Raw genomic sequence first — 19,539 nt, 5'->3', positions numbered from 1 at the left:
GCATTCCAGCGTGGGTGACAGAGACTCCGTCTCAAAAAAAAAAAAAAAAAAAAAAATGTGTATTAGCTAGGCATAGTGGCCCATGCCTGTAATCCCAACACTTTGTGTATTAGCTAGGCATAGTGGCCCATGCCTGTAATCCCAACACTTTGGGAAACCAAGGTAGAAGATCACTGCGGCTAGGAGTCCAAGACAACCAGGTTGGACAGTGTAGTGAGACTCTGTCTCCACAAAACAAATCTTTTATTTATTTAGAGACAGAGTTTCACTCTTGTTGCCCAGGCTGGAGTGCAATGGCATGATCTCGACTCACCGCAATCTCTGCCTTCCGAGTTCAAGCGATTCTTCTGCCTCAGCCTCCCGAGTAGCTGGGATTACAGGCACGCGCCACCACACCCGGCTAATTTTGTATTTTTAGTAGAGACAGGGTTTCTCCATGTTGGTCAGGCTGGTCTTGAACTCCCGACCTCAGGTGATCCGCCCACCTCTGCCTCCCAAAGTGCTGGGATTACAGGTGTGAGCCACCGCGCCCAGCCAAAAAAATTTTTTTATAAACTAGCTGAGTGTGGTGGCACACACCTGTGGTTCCAGCTACTGAGGAGGCTGAGGTGGGAAGATTGCTTGAGCCCGGGGGGTCGAGGCTGCAGTGGGCCATGATCCACTACACTCCAGCCTGGGCAACAGAGTGGGACCCTGTCTCAAAAAAACAAACAAAACAAAATTAGGCCAGGCGCAGTGGCTCATGCATGTAATCCCAGCACTTTGGGAGGCCGAGGCGGGTGGATCACCTGAAGTCAGGCGTGGGCCTGACATTTCAGTTACCTGTGGTGAGTGCTTACTGAATTGACAGCCGTTCTCCTCCATTTCCAGAGCTGGACAGAGGCCTCACGGAGCCCCAGATACAGGTCGTTTGCCGCCAGATGCTAGAAGCCCTCAACTTCCTGCACAGCAAGAGGATCATCCACCGAGATCTGAAAGCTGGCAACGTGCTGATGACCCTCGAGGGAGATATCAGGCTGGGTAAGGGGCTCAGGGTGGGAAAGATGGAGCCACAGGGTGTTGGCCTGGCCTCTGCAGGCCAGTGGGAGTGTGGACATCGTGGGGGTGTGGGGTCCTCATGCCTGTGCCCTCTTGGCATGTCAGCAGTTCTCCCCTTCCTACTCTTGATTCTTTCTTTTTTTAAAATTATTTTATTTTATTTTATTTTTTATTTTTTTGAGACAGTCTTGCTCTGTCACCCAGGCTGGAGTGCAGTGGTGTGTTCTTGGCTCACTGCAACCTCCACCTCCCAGGTTCAAGTGATTCTTGTGTTTCAGCCTCCCAAGTAGCTGGGATCAGAGGCACCTGCCGCCATGCCTGGCTATTTTTTGTACTTTTAGTAGAGATGAGGTTTCACCATGTTGGCCAAGCTGGTCTTGAACTCCTGATCTCAAGTGATCTGCCCGCCTTGGCCTCCCAAAATGCTGGGATTACAGGTGTGCACCACTGTGCCTGGCCAGCTTCTTTCTAATCAAGAGAATTCGAGTGAGAGTGATGGATGGAGGGATGACCCAGCTCCATCCTCAGATGGAAAACGGTAGGACATTAAGCACATATATCAAAACCTTCTTTTTTTTTTTTGGACAGAGTCTCACTCTGTTATCCAGGCTGGAATGCAGTGGCGAAATCTCAGCTCACTGTAACCTCCACCTCTTGGGTTCAAGTGATTCTCCTGCCTCAGCCTCCTGAGTTGCTGGGACTACAGGCACCCGCCACCACGCCTGGCTAATTTTTGTATTTTTAGTAGAGACCGGGTTTCACCATGTTGGCCAGGCTGGTCTTGAGCTCCTGACCACAAATGAACTACCTGCCTCGGCCTCCCGAAGTGCTGGGATTACAGGTGTGAACCACCGTGCCCGGCTCAAAACCTTCTTCTTTAAATGTCTCCTCTTTGTATTTTTAATGTTTTTATTTTTTTAACCAAAATAACACATACGTGTGTCATCTCCTCACGTGTCTCTTTTTGCCATCCACCTGCAGAGACAAGCGGTTTGAGCTCTTCTTATGTATACTTCTGCATTGCCAAATGATATGGCTACAATGCATTTTTTAAAGTAATGACTTTCGGCCGGGCGTGGTGGCTCACACCTGTAATCCCAGCACTTTGGGAGGCCGAGGTGGGTGGATCAGGAGTTCGAGACCAGCCTGGCCAACATGGCGAAACCCCAGTCTCTACTAAAAATACAAAAATTAGCCAGGCGTGGTGGCACATGTCTGTATTCCCAGCTACTTGGGAGGCCGAGACAGGAGAATTGCTTGAACCCAGGAGGCAGAGGTTGCAGTGAGCCGAGATTGCACCACTGCACTCCGGCCTGGGCAACAGAGTAAGACTCTGTTTCATGAAAACAAAAAAACAAAAAACACATAGTTGGTGTTCAATAAACGGTCACTTCCAGCATCACCACCACTTTAGCCTATGGTTATTACTTCAGCATCCCCGACTCCCAACCCCCACGCCCCACCCAGTGTGCTGGAGACCTGGCAGGTGGACCAGTCAGGAAGCCAACTGCCCATCTCTCACTCCTGCCCTCACCCAGCCCAGCATTGCTGTTTCCTGCTACCAGCAGGCTGGGGGCCTGGTTCTTTCACAAGAGCTACCATGCACTGAGCCAGCATCTGATATGTGTTAACTCATTCCATTCTCAAAGGCCACTGATAACATCTTGCAGGACGGATTTGGGACCTAGCAAGACTGACTTACCAAGGTCACATTGCTGATAAGAGGAACAACTGGGGTTCAAACCAAGGCAGCTGGTTCCAGAGCCTACATGCTTAACCACTACCCTCTTGTCGCCTCTCTTAGTGGCAAATGATAAAAACCCACTTCCTAAGAGTTAAGGCAGACAGGAAAGTTTGTACCTCATGGAGCCAAAGTGGAGAAGAAATACAGCTGGGTGAGCCTTAAAGTTAGTTGAAACTTGGAACATAAACGCTGCCAGGACCGTCTCCCTAGCCCTTGGCTTTCTGTGCATGTAGGTTAGGCTCCCAGACCAATCCTCTCCACCAAGCTCAGGATACCACCTAGTTTCACCTTTCCCAGCATCGTCTCCCGCTGCCTGAACCCGAACTCACCATTGGAGGCATTGACATCAATTATCCCAGAGGAAGGCTCTGACTGGCCCCACCTGGCCCAAATAGTAATCCTTGAACCAATCAGTGAGGCCCAGGAAGGAGGGGGGGTCTCCCACAGGCCCGGCTTGTCTTCAGTCTCTGGCACGGAGGGTGGGGTCACGTGACAACACGGAAGTAGCCCTCGCCCCCTCAGTGAGGCAGTTTGGTGGGTGAGGAGATGGTTTTTCAGAGGAAGGGAGGATTTGGACTGGCCAGAAAAAAAAATTGCTGTCCACCTACTCCGCCCAGTCTGTGAGAATCACACAGGCCCAGCAGAGGGGAAGTAAGTGAGGCAGAAGCTTGAGGGATGGGAAGCAAGAACAAAGGGCTGGGTTGGCAGTGAGTGCGGGGAGGGTGTCAGGAAGACAGTGCAGTGTGGTGCGAGGAGGAGAGTCAGTGAAGGCCAAGGTGGGGGGTCAAAGAAGCCCTTATCAAATGGGCACGTGTCTCTAGGTTCCTAAAAAACGAAAGAAAATAAAAATAACTGGTCGGGTGCGGTGGCTCACGCCTGTAATCCCAGCACTTTGGGAGGCTGAGGCGGGTGGATCACGAGGTCAGGAATCGAGACCATCCTGGCTAACACGGTGAAATCTCATCTCTACTAAAAATACGAAAAAATTAGCCAGGCGTGGTGGCGGGCGCCTGTAGTCCCAGCTACTCGGGAGGCTGAGGCAGGAGAGTGGCGTGAACCCGGGAGGCGGAGCTTGCCGTGAGCCAAGATGGCGCCACTGCACTCCAGCCTGGGCGACAGAGCGAGACTCCGTCTCAAAAAAATAAAAATGAAAAAATAACCTTACTGTAACCGTGCAGTGGGTTCACCTTGCCCACTGCCTAGACAGAGCTGATTTATCAAGACAGGGGAATTGCAATGGAGAAAGAATAATTCATGCAGAGCCGGCTGTGCAGGAGACTAGAGTTTTATTATTACTCAAATCAGCCTCCCCAAGCATTCTGGGATCAGAGTTTTTAAAGATAATTTGGCTGGTAGGGGCTTGGGAAGTGAGGAGTGCTGACTGGTCAGGTTGGAGATGGAATCATAGGGGGTCAAAGTGAGTTTTTCTGGCTGTTTTCTATTCCTGGGTGGGATGGCAGAACTGGCTGAGCTGGATTACCCTCTGGGTGGTGTCAGCTGATCCATGAGTGTAGGGTCTACGAAATATCTCAAGCACTGATCTTAGGTTTTACAATAGTGATGTTATCCCCAGGAGCAATGTGGGGAGTTCAGACTCTTGGAGCCCGAGGCTGCATGACCCCTAAACTGTAATTTCTAATCTTGTAGCTAATTTGCTAGTCCTGCAAAGGCAGACCGGTCCTCTTCTTCAAGAAGGGGGTCTTTTCGGGAAAGGGCTATTATCACTTTAGTTTCAGAGTCAAACCATGAACTAATTTTTTTCCCAAAGTTAGTTTGGCCTACCCCCAGGAATGAACAAGGACAGCGTCAAGGTTAGAAGCAAGACGGAGTCGGTTAGGTCTGATTTCTTTTACTGTCATCATTTCCTCAGTTATAATATTGCAAAGATGGTTTCATTACCATGCTAGAGCGGTTCTTCCCGTTTCACATTTGGCTAAAATCATCCCTATTTAATAGATGACGAAACTGATGCTCAGAGGGATTTAGCAATTTATCTACAATCAAGCTAGAATCTTCTCACTTCCCTGCCAGCACTGTTTCCCTGACACTTCTGGGAGGGCAGGTCATCCCTCTCATTAGAAGAAGCCACTTTCTTAATGAGCTCAGGCGTGCACTGGCTGCTGCGAGCTGGAGATCCCAGGGCTGAGGGTGGGAGCATTTGCTCTCTTCTGTCCCCATCTCAGTTTCAGCAGGTCCCAGCACCTCTCTGCCCTTTGCTTTCCTGCTTGTACCATGGGGGAACCTGGCTAGTGTTTGTCCACAGGAGCACTGTTGGGATTTTGGACTGGATGGTTTTCACTGTTTTCTGAATGACAAGTTTCCTCCTACCTTGGATTCTTTTGGTCACTTACAATCAAGGGGACAGACAGATGAGAGACTCCCTTATAAGTGTGCATACATGCTAAGTTCACTGTTCTTGTGCATGTTACAATGTGTTTTACACTGTTTATGTAATTTTTTCATTACAAAGGTAATTATGATATTGACACCTGTATAGAAAGGTATATACAAAGATAGACATTGCAACACTATTTGTAAGAGCAAGAAATCAGAAGTGATCCAAGTGTATGTACTCCAGTAGAGGATTAAATAGGTTATGGTGCTATCAAACAGTGGAATCTTTTTCACCTATTGAAATTAAGTTGCAGAAAATGTGTAATCTCTTATAAAGATGTATAATACGTACTTTGAAGGGGAAAAGTAACTGCAAAATAGCATGTTTAATCTGATTACATGTTTTAAAGTAGCGAATACATAAAAATTAGGTATATATAATTTTTGTCTGTTTCTACTTACATATCATTTTTAGGTAGGGCATGGTGGCTCATACCTGTAATCCCAGCACTTTGGGAGGCAAAGGTGAGAGGACTGCTTGACCCAGGCGTTCGAGACCAGCCTGGGCAACATCGTGAGACCTCGTGACTATAAAAAAAATTGTTTTAATTAAAATATCTATATATATAATTTTAATATAAATAAATAAATCTGGAGCTATACACAGCAAACCCCTAAATGTTTAGCTGTCAGTATTATAGTTTTTAATCTGAAAAATAATGAGTTTCTAATAAGCAACATTACTTTGGTAATCAGAAAACACACACACACACACACACACACACACACACACACACACACACGAGAGTAGCTAGAGTCCTGTACACAATTTGGAATAAGACCCACAAAAAGGAGAATTAAACTTCCTCCTAACCCTGCCAGAATAAACCACCACTCGCCGTGGGCTTCCCTCCAAGTCTTTTTTTGTCTGCAGAAAAGTCGGATCAGATAGTGGGAAAGAGCACAGCTGGGTGACCTTCTGTGTGTTACTTAGTCTCTCTTAACTTAAGCTTCCTTATCTGTAAAATGAGTCATAATTTCCCCTGCCTTAAAGGGTCATAGATATAAATGATGTGTGTAGGAATAGATATGCAGATGATATGCATAAGTTTCTTTGCACAGTGCTATGCATGTGGTAAGTTCTCAGTAAATATTAGTTTTTCTTTTTCTTTTGTTGTTTTTTTTTTTTTGAGATGGAGTTTCGCTCTTGTTGCCCAGGCTGGAGTGCAATGGCACAATCTCAGCTCACCGCAACCTCCACCTCCTGGGTTCAAGCGATTCTCTTGCATCAGCCTCTGAGCAGCTGGGATTACAGGCATGTGCCACCACACCTGGCTAATTTTGTATTTTTAGTAGAGAGGGGGTTTTTCCATGTTGTTTTTTGTCTCGAACTCCTGACCTCAGGTGATCTGCCCGCCTCAGCCTCCCAAAGTGCTGGGATTACAGGCGTGAGCCACCGTGTCCAGTGACAATATTAGTTTTTATAAGATAAACTGGGATCATTATATATATATACAGTTTCCTAGTCTGGTTTTTAACATTGAATATCAGCGTATTCCTCCATATTTTTAAAGATTCCTCAGAAACGTGATTATTTTTGTGTTTTTCGTGTACCCATCACAGGCACAAAATGTAATTTACCTATCAGAGCCCTGAGGAAAGCCCTGAATTGGATACTTGGGTTTCTCATGAGGTTTATCATCTTCTTCACGAAGTCATGCAGCGATGATTGTGCTTGTTCATGGATCTTTGAGTCTCTTTCTGTAACATACCTTGAAGAGGAATTCTCAGAAGCAGAGTGCTGGGTGTGTGCAGTGACTCGGGGTTTTGTTCATTCTGCAGCCGTCATGCCCTCCGTGCTGGTCCTACCAGTTGACACACCCCCCAGTGCAGTGTGCAATTCTCTTTTCACCACATCCTGGCCCCTACTGGGTTTTACTTAATAGAGAAAAAACAAAAAACCCACAAAACCAAAAAACTTTGCTACATATGCATTTCAGTTTTTTAAACCATAGAAACAATACACTCTATCAAAAACATTTTAAAGAATAAAAGTGGGCCGGGCGCGTTGGCTCACGCCTGTCATCCTAGCACTTTGGGAGGCCGAGGCAGGTGGATCACCTGAGGTTGGGAGTTTGAGACCAGCCTGACCAACATGATGAAACCCCGTCTCTACTAGAAATACAAAATTAGCCAGGCGTGGTGGCGCATGCCTGTAATCCCAGCTGCTTGGGAGGCTGAGGCAGGAGAATTGCTTGAACCCGGAAGGCGGAGGTTGCAGTGAGCCGAGATCGTGCCATTGCACTCCAGCCTGGGCAACAAGAATGAAACTCCATCTCAAAAAAAAAAGAATAAAAGTGTATAAAGTGAAAAATGTAAGGTCCTGGCTGGGTGCAGTGGCTCACAACTGTAATCCCAGCACTTTGGGAGGCCGAGGCGGGCGGATCACGAAGTCAGGAGATCGAGACCATCCTGGCTAACATGGTGAAACCCCGTCTCTACTAAAAATACCAAAAAAAAAAAAAAAATTAGCCGGGTGTAGTGGCGGGTGCCTGTAGTCCCAGCTACTTGGGAGGCTGAGGCAGGAGAATGGTGTGAACCTGGGAGGTGGAGCTTGCAGTGAGCGGAGATCACACCACTGCACTCCAGCCTGGGTGACATGCGAGACTCTGTCTCAAAAAAAAAAAAAGAAAAGTAAGGTCCCTTCTGTGCACTGCCTCCACCAGAATCCCACTTCCAGGGAGATGAACATTAAGTTTGATGTGCAGACTTCCAGACCGGTGTGTGTGTGTGTGTGTGTGTGTGTGTGTATGCACATGCGTGCAGACATGTACACACAATATGCATATGTCATTTTTTTAAAGATAACCTTCTACTGGAGTACCTGCACTTGGATCATTTTATAAGACTCATCAGTCAGTCAGCAGCATGTTTGGGACATGTACTAATGTATTAGAGAGGAACTTCCAAGTTAGTCCATACAAATGCAGCCTCATTCTTTTTAAGAGCTCCATGTTATTTCGTAGCTGGGGTGAACCGCAATTTATCTAAGCATTCAGCAGCGAAGCTCCAGCAACACTGGATTATTTCCAATTTTTCATTCTTTTTGGCTGTTGCTTTTATAAGCATCCATATATATTTTAGATCTGGTTTTGGAGATGGATTTCTACAAATAGAATTGCTGGCAAACAAGTTTTTAAAACCCAGTTATATTTTTTACATATATGAGTAAAGGCATTTTAGCAAATTCTGTCTATTTATTCATGAGCATGCTCATTTGATAAACCTGTTGAGTGCTTCCTGCTCCAGATAACGTGCCAGGGATACAACTGTGGCCACAGCAGAAATGATCTCTTTCTTTATGGAAATTACAGCCGAGAAAGGGAGATTTCCCTTATCTCTGCTGCCCTTGTCTCTAATACATTTTAAAATGGGAGGAGAAGGGGGAGTGTTTTCATCAGAAGAGACTGCATGATGAAAATCCCGTTTGAATTGCTCAAGGGCAGCCATCAGCTATCAAGGGACACTCCCTCATAAACTCTGCAGGGAGCAAACAGGCTCAGTTCTCTGGGCTGCAAGATGGGGCTGCCCCACTCTCCCATCTGGGCCCCATCGTGTGGGGCAGAAGGGGAAGTAGCAGCTACCCAAAGAGCTGGCTGGTGCGTGCCTGAGGGGGGCCCTGGGGACCTACGGTGTGTCATTGCACGTTGGTGGTTTCTGTTTTTCCTCTCTCTTAGGAAGAGATCTGCAGGGCCTATGGTGGGGGAGTGGCCACCTTCTGGGATCCTCACCCTGGGCCTGAGAGGCAGTCACTGTTCCCAAAAGGTTTCCTGGGATGGGATGATGTGGCAGCCCTTGGTGGTGTTTGCGGGGGAGCCAGGCCCCGCTGTGGGCCTGGCTGACCCAGCAGGAAGGTGGGGCCAGCTTCCCATTCTTACCCTGGAGGCCCAGGGATGCCACCCGCCAGAGTCATCAGCAGAGCTGGGGTCTGCCTGGGTTTCCTGCTTTTCCACCTCACTTGCAGCACCTGTTGGTCCCACCTCAGGAGGCTGAGGGCCCTCTGTCCCCTCTTGCTGGCCAGACTGTCCCCTGATATAGCAACTGCTGTCCAGTTAGCACTAACTGGGGCTCAGAAGCCAGCTTTCCTGACCACTCCTAGGAGGTGGCGGGGGGTCTTAGTTCAGCCTCAGCCTTGCCCCAGCCTGAAAAAGGCTGGACTGGCTCATGGGCCGGTGAAATAATCACCATCTTCTCACTTTTGCCACGTGTGGGCCTTGCAGCACAGTGCTTTGCGTTTGTCATTTAATCCTCAGGAAAACCTACGCAATGGTTCTGTGGTATCACCCCCGTGTCACAGATGGGGAAACTGAGGGTCAGAGGCGTTGTAACTGCCCTGCCCATCTCCTGCCTTATCTGCTTCCACCCCCAGCCCCCTCCTTCTGGCCAGGCTGTGTCCTGTCCCCGCTGGTCCCTCCAGCCTGCTGTTTCCTGCCTCCCAGTCTGTTTGCAGTTTTCTCTGCCTGGAAATACCTCCCCCAGATCCTGAGTTTGTGTCTAAAGTAGCTCCCCACCCCGCACCCCAGCACTGTGTTCTTTGCCCTGCCTTCTCAGCCCTGGGCCCTTCTCGCTGCCAGGCATTCCAGGGGTTTTGCCAGGTGCCTGTCTCCACCACGAGAATAACATGTGGCATGTCAGGCAGGACTTGGTCGCTTTCATCTCTGTGCCTAGAACAGTGGTCGGGCACATAATAGATGTGCAGTTAGAGTATGCTGAATAAAACTGGCCTTCCGGCCGGGCGCGGTGGCTCACGCTTGTAATCCCAGCACTTTGGGAGGCCGAGGTGGGCGGATCACGAGGTCAGGAGATCGAGACCACGGTGAAACCCCGTCTCTACTAAAAAAAAGAAAATACAAAAAATTAGCCGGGCGTGGTGGCGGGCGCCTGTAGTCCCAGCTACTCGGAGAGGCTGAGGCAGGAGAATGGCGTGAACCCGGGAGGCGGAGCTTGCAGTGAGCCGAGATTGCGCCACTGCACTCCAGCCTGGGCGACAGAGCGAGACTCTGTCTCAAAAAAAAAAAAAAAACAAAAAACTGTCCTTCCTCCAAGGCCCCCAGCCCTCCCTCCACCTCCATGACTGTTCCCTCGAGGTCGCACCCCTTACTGTGCACTCTCGAGTAGCCCCACGGTCCTGTCTTCCCAACACTTTCCAATGTTAGGAGTAGATGTTTGTTTATTTGCTTGCTCTCTGCTCCCCCAACTAAACTGTGGATTCCCCGAGGGTCCTCATTGTATTCTCTGATCCCAGCTAGTGTCTCGCTCCTGATGGAGCTTGGTGAGCACTGAATGAATGGGTGAGTGGACAGTGAAGCAGAAGAGCAGAGGCTGGAACCAAGTTCTCCCATATTCAGGCCCAGCCTCTTGGCATTGTGCTGCCTCCTTGTTTCAAATTGCGAGTCTGAAAGGAGCTCCTGGATACAGCTCATTTCAAGACCAGGCACAGGGTCCCCGGGGTGGCCTGAAGTTGTCATAATGCTGCAGCTTCTTGGGATGAATTGTCCAAAGGCAGCCATCAGCTAGCAGGGGACACCCCTCATAAATTCCATTCAGGGAGTTTCAAATGGAGCATCCCAGGTTCTCTCAAAGTGTTGTTTCATCCTGAATCTACTTTTCAGTCAAGATGAAACTTTGCCCTGGAAGGCAGGAGCCCTGGAGAACATTTCTCTTGGTAGCCCTGAATTCTTTTCTTGGCAGTGGGTGTGTGAGGAAAGACTGACAGTGTTGGAGTAAAGATACATCTTACTGGCCGGTCCTGGTGCCTCACGCCTGTAATCCTAGCACTTTGGGAGGCCAAGGCAGGAGGATTGCTTGAGCCCAGGGTTCGAGACCAGCCTGGGCAACATGGAGACTCCATCTCTACAAAAAATACAAAAATTAGCCGGGTGTGGTGGCAGGCATCTGTAGTCCCAGCTACTTGGGAGGAATGCTTGAGCCTGGGAGGTTGAGGCTGCAGTGAGCCATGATTGCGCCACTGCACTCCAGCTTGGGTGACAGAGTGGACTCTGTCATGAAAAAAAAAAAAAAGTATTCATTTATTTTTGCTAGTCCTGCAAATAATACACGTTTATCATAGCAAAGTTGTGGAAGTCTCACCACCCACAGACAGCCATTTAAGTAGTGTGGTATATTTCCTCCAAGTCAGTTCAGTGTGTATTTTTCCCTTTTTTGGGGTGAGAGGGGCATAATTCTGACCAGACAATATATTCAACTGTGTATCACCCTTCTCCCCACTTAACCTTTTACAGTAATATAAATAGTAATCAATAAGGCCGGGCGCGGTGGCTCACGCCTATAATCCCAGCACTTTGGAAGGCCAAGGCTGGTGGACCACCTGAGGTTAGGAGTTCAAGATCAGCCTGGGCAACATGGTGAAACCCCATCTCTACTAAAAATACAAAAATTAGCTGGGCATGTTGGCGCATGCCTGTAATCTCAGCTACTCGGGAGGCTGAGGCACAAGAATCGCTTGAACCTGGGAGGTGGAGGTTGCAGTGAGCCAAGATTTCGCCATTGCACTCCAGCCTGGGTGACAGAGCAAGACTCCCATCTCAAAAAAAAAAATTAATTAATAAATAGTAATAAATACTGCCCAGGTTGGAGTGCAGTGGCACAATCCTGGCTCACTGCAGCCTCTGCCTCCTGGGTTCAAGCGATTCTCTCACCTCAGCCTCCCAAGTAATTGGGACTATAGGGACATGCCACCACACCTGGCTAATTTTTTTTTGTTTTTTTTTGAGACAGTCTTGCCCTATTGCCTGGGCTGGAGTGCAGTGGTGTGATCACAGCTCCCTGCAGCCTCCACCTCCCAGGTTCAAGCGATTCTTGTGCCTCAGCCTCCCAAGTATCTGGGATTACAGGCGTCCACCACCACGCCTGGCTGATTTTTGTATTTTCAGTAGAGACTGGGTTTTGCCATGTTGGCCAGGTTGATCTCAAACTGCTAGCCTCAAGCGATCTGCCCATTTCAGCCTCCCAAAGTGCTGAGATTACAGGCGTGAGCCACCCTGCCTGGCCTCCACTTTTCTTAATCTATATAAAAAGTTTTAAAATCACTCCCTGATAGCCGAGCAATTATGGTTGTTTTTAGTGTGTCACTATTATTATAATTTTACAATGGCACTGTTATTATAATGGGATTTTGATTAACATCATTATGCATTTTTTTTTTAAGTTTAAGACTTTCATTAGGGCAGAGTCCTAGATTTGGAATTATTGGATTAAAATGGTATGGATATTTTAAAGGTTCTTGCTATTTATTGCCAAATTGCTTTCCTGAAGGCTCTTGCCAGTGCAGGCTCTTGTTAGTAGGGAGGAAAGTGTTCATCTCAGTACCTCCTTAGAGCAGCAGATACTCTTACATTTTTAATAATTTCTAATTTGCTAGATAGAAAATGGCATCTGTTAGTCGACTTGGAATGTGTATCCCTCAGTCCACATCCCTGGCTTTTACCCCAGGGCTATGGGTGAAGGAATGTCCGTGGAAAACGCTATCTGAGATTTTTGTCTTGCAGCTGACTTTGGTGTGTCTGCCAAGAATCTGAAGACTCTACAGAAACGAGATTCCTTCATCGGCACGCCTTACTGGTGAGTCGTGTTGCTTCTGGAAATGGAATGGACTGGATGTTAAAACTCTCCAAGGTGATCTACCAGGCGCTTTAGACAGAGAGGGTCCGGAAGACAAGGGGTGCCGGGTCAGCCTGTGGGCACACGCCCAGCCTCGTGGCTTACTAGCTGTGTGACCTTGGACGAGCTGCTTAGCTTTCCCGTGCCTCAGTTTCTTCATCCATAAAATTAGGGATATAATGGCCCCTACTTAATAAGGCTCCTGTGAGAATGAAATGAAATGGTGCACATAGAAGGCACTCCATTAATAACTGAACTAGAATCACTAAAACAGGATTCAGTTTGTGATTTATTCGCCACGTATGTATTGAGGGCCGGGGATGGGGGCCGTGAAGGTGAACAGTACAAGTTCAATTCCTACCGTCATGTGAAGTCTCCCTGGACTTCTCTAGTCTGTCGTGTTTCCTTCTTTTCCAGAACTATTACTTTAAAAGCAAAACACTGTCACTCAATTTCACGCCTGACTACTCTCTGTTTGCCTTGTTTTCAATTTTTTCATGTGCATTACTTGCCATTGTGGAGTTTGGGCTCCTTTCTTGCTTGCTTGTTACTCACCCTTGCTCTCTCTCTCCCCCTTTTATACCTGTTTCTCCTTCTCTCTGTGCTGTTGTCTTCTCGCCCACCCACCTCCACGCCCCTTTTTTTTGCTCCGCACCTTCCCCTCCGCTCCCACCCGCCCCCTCCCCAGGACTCTGTGTTCCGGGTGGCTGCTGCCATCTCGCGGTAGGCATCGGAACTGCAGCAGGACGTGGCGGGGAGCCGCGTGGAGGCGTTTTTCTGTGGAAGAGCGTCCTAAGGAAGACAGTGGGATGCAAAGTCACGCAGATCATGATTCGGGAGTGCTGCCAACCCCGACAGTGGCTCATGGTGGCCCTTGACCCTGAATGTCCAAGAAGCACCTGTGAAAGCCAGATTCTTAGCCCTATGTTGTCCCTTGGTTGGTTCAGGATGGCCCCCGAGGTGGTCATGTGTGAGACCATGAAGGACACACCCTACGACTACAAAGCCGACATCTGGTCCCTGGGCATCACGCTGATTGAGATGGCCCAGATCGAGCCGCCACACCACGAGCTCAACCCCATGCGGGTCCTGCTAAAGATCGCCAAGTCGGACCCTCCCACGCTGCTCACGCCCTCTAAGTGGTGAGGGGCAGGGGCAGGGCCACCTGCCCGGGTGCCTGCGCCAGGCTTAAGGCTGGGATATGTGGTGGGCGGGGCTGGGGAGGTGCAGTGGTAGGGTTCTCCTGGTGCTGCTAGCCCCAAGAGGAGAGGTTGGGGCCTGGTGGGGGTCTTCAGGCGTTTCTGAGTCCCCCAGGCCCTTCGTGCCTCTTTGTCCCTTTGTGTTCCTTTTTTTTTGAGATAGGGTCTCACCCTTTTGCCCAGGCTGGAGTACAGTGGTGCAGTCATACATAGCTCACTGCAACCTCGACCTCCTAGGCTCAAGAGATCTCACACCTCAGCCTCCCTTGTAGCCGAGAGTACAGGCACCCACCACCATGCCTGGCTAATTTTCTGTAGAGACAAAGTCTCCTGTGTTGCCCAGGCTGGTCTTGAACTCCTGGCCTCAAGGGATCCGTCTGCCTCGGCCTCCCAAAGTGCTGGAATTACAGGCGTGAGCTACCGTACCCCCTCTGTGCACGTGACATGAGATCTTCACCAGAGCAAACCAAGTCACCCAAATAAGCTGGCTCCCACTGGGGAACAGGAGCCCTCGCTGAGCTGCAGGAGCCACATGGCACACCCTGGGTGGGACATCGGGGGCCTGGGTTCAAATCCCGGCACTGCGGAGTCTACTCACTGTGTGGCCTGGGCACGTCCCTGCTCCTCTCCGATGTCTGGGTCCCCATCTGGACAGTGATGTCCATGATGAAAAGGGCGTCGTGTAGGCCCTGTCACTGTTTTAGCTTGTGAAAGTTCCCTCTGTCCTTTGAGGGGCATGAGTGGGACGGTGGAGTCTGTGACGTGGGGGGCTTGTCTCTGCTCTTGCCTCCTCCATGCTTACCTCTGACGCCTGTCCTCCCAGGTCTGTAGAGTTCCGTGACTTCCTGAAGGTAGCCCTGGATAAGAACCCAGAAACCCGACCCAGCGCGGCGCAGCTGCTGGAGGTGAGTGGATTCTCCTCCCACTCTGCTCCCTGAAGGGTGGAGCCTAATGAACTCACCAGTGACCCGGACGCCGGGCGTGTTCTCACCCCGCCCAGGGAACAGCATGGACAGCTGTTCGTCCGTCCTCCCGGTATTCCCCAGGCACCTCCTGAATGCCAGCTCTGTGTTGGGAGTGCCTTGGGGAACGAAGCCACCCAGACCCTGTCCTCATGGAGCGTATGTTCCAGTGGGGATGCAGGTGGCAAATAAGCAAGTGTGTGCGCACGGCAGGAGGTGGCCAGTGCCACGGAAGGAGATCCACAGTGCGGGGTTGGGGCGCCTGGGAGTGGCTGTTGTAAGGGAGGATAAGGAAGGGCTCTCTGGGTGAGCAGATGTCCACAGGAAGGGAAGGAGCAAGGCCAGTGGCCCAGAGAGAGAGGAGGCAAAGGCCTGGGACAGCAGCATGTTCCACACATGCTGGGAAGAGCCAGGGGGTGGGGGTGGGAGGCAGGGGAGCAGGAGCACAGGGGCCAGGGGAGGGGAGATGAGAGCGGAGAGGCACTGGGGCGTCCGCCCCAAGCCTCGGTGGTTCCCTAGGAGAACACCTGGCCTCAGCATATTCTCTCCGCACAGGAGACTTAGGACAGCAAAAGCGCAGAGAGAACTCAGCCCAAGGAGGAGGCGTGTGGGAAAAGGTCTTGGGAGCCAGGTGCAAGCTTCCAGGGCCCTCTCCCAGTACAGTCACCAGGACAGCTTAATTCCCTGTGCTGTCCACCAGGGAGGCCCCTTAGGGTTTTTAGTGGGTAGTGGTCACATAAGCACCCCCTGCCTGGCACAGTCCAAAGTTCCAGACTCTAGAAGGAAAGGAGGTATTCCACCTAAGCCATATTGTCTGCAGAACAGTTTGGGCAGAGTGGGCCACTCTTATTAGTTAATAGTGGGAGCCCTTTCCTAGTTTGCAGAGACCAGCTGAGGATCCGACCTTGTTAGCGGCCCTTTCTGAAGCTTGCCGTGCTATTTTCTGCACTCAGGGTCCTGCAGGGCCTTGCAAGCCGGAGCCAGGTCCTGGGCTTTATCTGTGCATTAGGGGAGACACAGCATCCGACATCCGTTTACAAGGGTCCTTCTGCCTTCTGGCTGCTGGGTGCGGGATCAGGAGACTCTGAGCATCTCATTAGCTGGCTGTACTGCCTTAGAATGGGCAGGTGGATAATGGTTTCCTTGAAGCTTTTTGAACTAGTGGAGGGAACTGTGAGCCATCCTTTGCCTGGGCCCATGCCTCGAGTTAGGGTGTCATGGCTGGAGGCTGGGTGAGGTCGGTGTGTTCACAGCAGTGTTCTGAGGGCTGTGCACAGCACTTGCCCGGTCATTTGCAAATCTGCCAACAAGTGTCCCCATGTCACTGCCACTGATGGAAGAGGGGGAGGAATGGGCCTGGGTGATGCAACAGGGCTGCCCTTTCACTGCCGTGTCGGCTCCAGTCCTGCCCTCAGCATGACAGCCTTAGAGGTGCAGTGGCAGGAAGGGGAGGAAGGCGCCACACCAGGCACTTGAGTCTTTGTTTTCACCCAGCTTTTCCCAGCTTCCTACTGTGTGCCGTGCACTGGGCCTGTGGTCGGCATTCTGAGCCACTATGCGTCCTTCTGGGGTAGCAGCTTAGTTATTATGAGTGTGAGCTGGGGCGGGAAAGTCCAGGGTTCCACAGCTCTGCCATTTACTGGCTGTGAGCCCCTGGGCAAATGGCTTAACCTCTCTGTGACTTGCTTGTCACTCTGAAATGGGAGTGAATAGCAGCAGTCCCCTTACTGGGTGGTTGTGAGGATTAAATGAAGAGGTACTATGAAGCGCTTAGCTGAACTCTTAAGCACAGTGCTCGGGGAATGCTTGATGCATAGGACTGATGTATTTATTTTTTTTAAATGAAAAGAACCAGAATGCAAAATGGGGTCTATCTACTGCCGGGAGTTGGGGGGTCACAGTTGTTTCTTTTACATTTCTATAATGTATTTGAAAGCAAATTTCTGGAGTGCCCAAAGGCCTCATTTTCTGGGTATTGTGGGGAGTGGGCTGGGGCCCCCTGAAGTGGGTGGGGTCCAGTGGGGCTGCTGTCACTGTCCAAGCCGCTTGGGGCCAATTGTTTCCTGTAAGAGGCACCTCCTGCCCTGATACATCCGGCCTCCAGGACATTCCACAGAGAGACCAGCTGTCCCCCATCTCCACATGGCAGCTCCGGAGCTGCAGCCTCAGCCAGGAATTTCCGCTCCATACTTGGAAAAAATGTCCTGCCAGAGGATTCTTACCGTCCAACAGAAAGGGTTGCAGAACACAGGAGCGATCTCTGGAGATGAATAAAGCACCTTTCACGCCTGTGCTGCTGCTGGCTTCACCCATGTGCCTTTTCCTCTCCAGAGAGAGAGAGTGGGCATGGCATTACCACCCCAGGGGAGGACACCAGGATCACAACAGGGAGGTGACTGGCCCAAGGCCGCTTGGCTTTGAGTGACAGAGGTGGGCCCAGGTCTTGGCTTCCCAGCCCCCCACTCCAGTGCTGTCAGCCTTCAGGGTTTCTGCCTGCTTCCAAGAAGTGCCTGGCTCTCACGTCTCCCTGTGTCCTGCCCTGGGTGGAGTGATTCACTCTCCCATTGGTTTGTGATTCATTCATTGACTCCTGCAGACATTCTTTGGGCCTGGACCAAGTTGTGGTTAGTAACCAGGCTCTAAAATCAGACACACCATGCCCCCCCCCACCCAGAATCTGCTTGGTTCGCACTCTGTGCCTCAGTTTCCTCATCTGTAAGATATAGAGAATGCTGGCTGCACTGAATTGTGTGAGTGAATGAGATTTTCTATGTAACATTTTTGACACCACAGCTGTCACATATGAGGTGCTGAGTAGATACTGGCTGAATTTGCTCTTAAATCGGTTCACTCTATCACAGCTGCTCTTGTCAAGGTCGTCAGCGATTTCTGTGAGGGTCAGCCTCGGTGTTTGTCTCACTGAACACATCAACAGCACCAGCCCAATCGATCTCCTCCTCCTCCCGTCTGCACTCGACCTCCAAGCCTCCACACACCCTTGGTCATCAGCCTCTCCTTCTCCATTGCCTTTGCTCGCCCCCCTTTGGCCCAGTTCGTTAGTGTGAGAGTGCACAGGGCCCTCCCTCCATCTCCACGCACCCAGCGTACAGCACTCCCAGCTCGATGCCTCGGCCCGCGTCCAGCTGTTTACTTCCCGGAGGTCCAGTGGGCATCTCATACTGAACGCTGAGCACTTGGATCTTTTCGCCGACATGCTGCACCACTGGCTTTCCCATCTTAGCCGATGGCAGCTCCACACTTCCAGTGGCTCAGGCCCCAAACCATGCAGGCACCCTTGCTCCTCTTTCTTCCACACTCCCAGCCCATCTATCAGGAAATCCCGTTGTCCCTGCCCTCAGCACATGCCTAGACTTCAGCCATTTCCCGCCCCTCCATTGCAGCCACCACCTGGGCCGCCACCACCTCTCACTTGGGCTGTTGCCTCCTCGCTGGTCCCCTGCCCTCTCCGTTGGCTCTGGGCTGAGTGCAGCAGCCAGAGTGAACCTTCTCAACAGGGGCCAGCTCATGTCCTCCCCTGGCCAAAGCTCCCCAGTGGCTCCCATTTCACTCTAGGGAAAACCCAGAGTCTCAGGGCCCCTTAGAGTGCTGTGTGATCCGCCCCCCACCCTTCTGACCCCCTCGCCCCTCTCGCTCCCACACTCCAGCCCCACTCTGCTCCAGCCTGCCCAGCCCCCTTGCTGTGCTCTGAACACGGCATGTTCCTGCCTCAGGGCTTTGGCACTGGCTGTCCATGCTGCCCGGAATGGCCTTCCTCCGGATCCCTCTGTGACTGACTCTCCCTCTTCCAGTCATTGCTCTAATGTCAGCCTTGTGGTGAGGCCTCCCCCACCCACCCACATGAAATTACAAACCCACTGCACTCCCCACATTCCCAGTCCCCTTTCCCTGCCCTACTTCTTCCTTCTTCCATGGCACATGGCACTCAGGGTATAACTCGCCTGCTTATTAGGTTTGTTGTCAAGCTCCCCGCCCGGCATGTCAGTGCCCTGAGGACAGCGTCTTTGTTTTGTTCACTGATAGGCCCCAGGAACAGTGCCTGGTATATAGAGAGCCCTCAGCAAATATTTGCTAAATAAATTGACTTTTTTTTTTTTTTTTTTTTTGAGACGGAGTCTCGCCGTGTCTCTAGGCTGAAGTGCAGTGGAGCTATCTTGGCTCACCGCAACCTCCACCCCCTGGGTTCAAGTGATCCTCCTGTCTCAGCCTCCCAAGTAGTTGGGATTACAGGCACGTGCCACCACGCCTGGGTAATTTTTGTGTTTTTAGTAGAGATGGGGTTTCGCCATGTTGGCCAGGCTGGTCTTGAACTCCTGACCTGAGGAGATCTGCCTGCCTAGGCCTCCCAAAGTAATGGGATTACAGATGTGAGCCACCACGCCCGGCCAAAATTGACTTATTTTTACCTAACAAACTGTTACGTAACCCTTTCTCCACGCCAGGTACTATTCTAAATACTTAGCAAATGTCCCCTAATTTAATCCTCATACCAACGCTCTGAAGTAGGTGCTGTTCAGCTCTCCATTGAGCAGATGGTAAAACGGAGGCACACAGCAGTGAGGTA

General features: G+C 50.6%; 1 protein-coding gene across 1 annotated transcript in view; it reads left to right on the top strand.

Moving 5' to 3' along the window:
• STK10 (serine/threonine kinase 10) overlaps positions 1-19,539 on the top strand; it is a 142,598-nt gene that overhangs the window by 66,218 nt on the left and 56,841 nt on the right. The window contains exons 4-7 of the mRNA XM_032158627.2: positions 871-1,020; positions 12,685-12,757; positions 13,744-13,938; positions 14,819-14,900. Coding sequence (XP_032014518.1) covers positions 871-1,020; positions 12,685-12,757; positions 13,744-13,938; positions 14,819-14,900 — 500 coding nt within the window. The remainder of the gene's footprint in view (positions 1-870; positions 1,021-12,684; positions 12,758-13,743; positions 13,939-14,818; positions 14,901-19,539) is intronic.

Source organism: Hylobates moloch, unplaced genomic scaffold, assembly GCF_009828535.3.
Source record: "Hylobates moloch isolate HMO894 unplaced genomic scaffold, HMol_V3 SCAFFOLD_6, whole genome shotgun sequence".
NCBI lineage: Eukaryota > Metazoa > Chordata > Mammalia > Primates > Hylobatidae > Hylobates > Hylobates moloch.
This window is presented reverse-complemented; position numbering and strand designations above follow the sequence as displayed.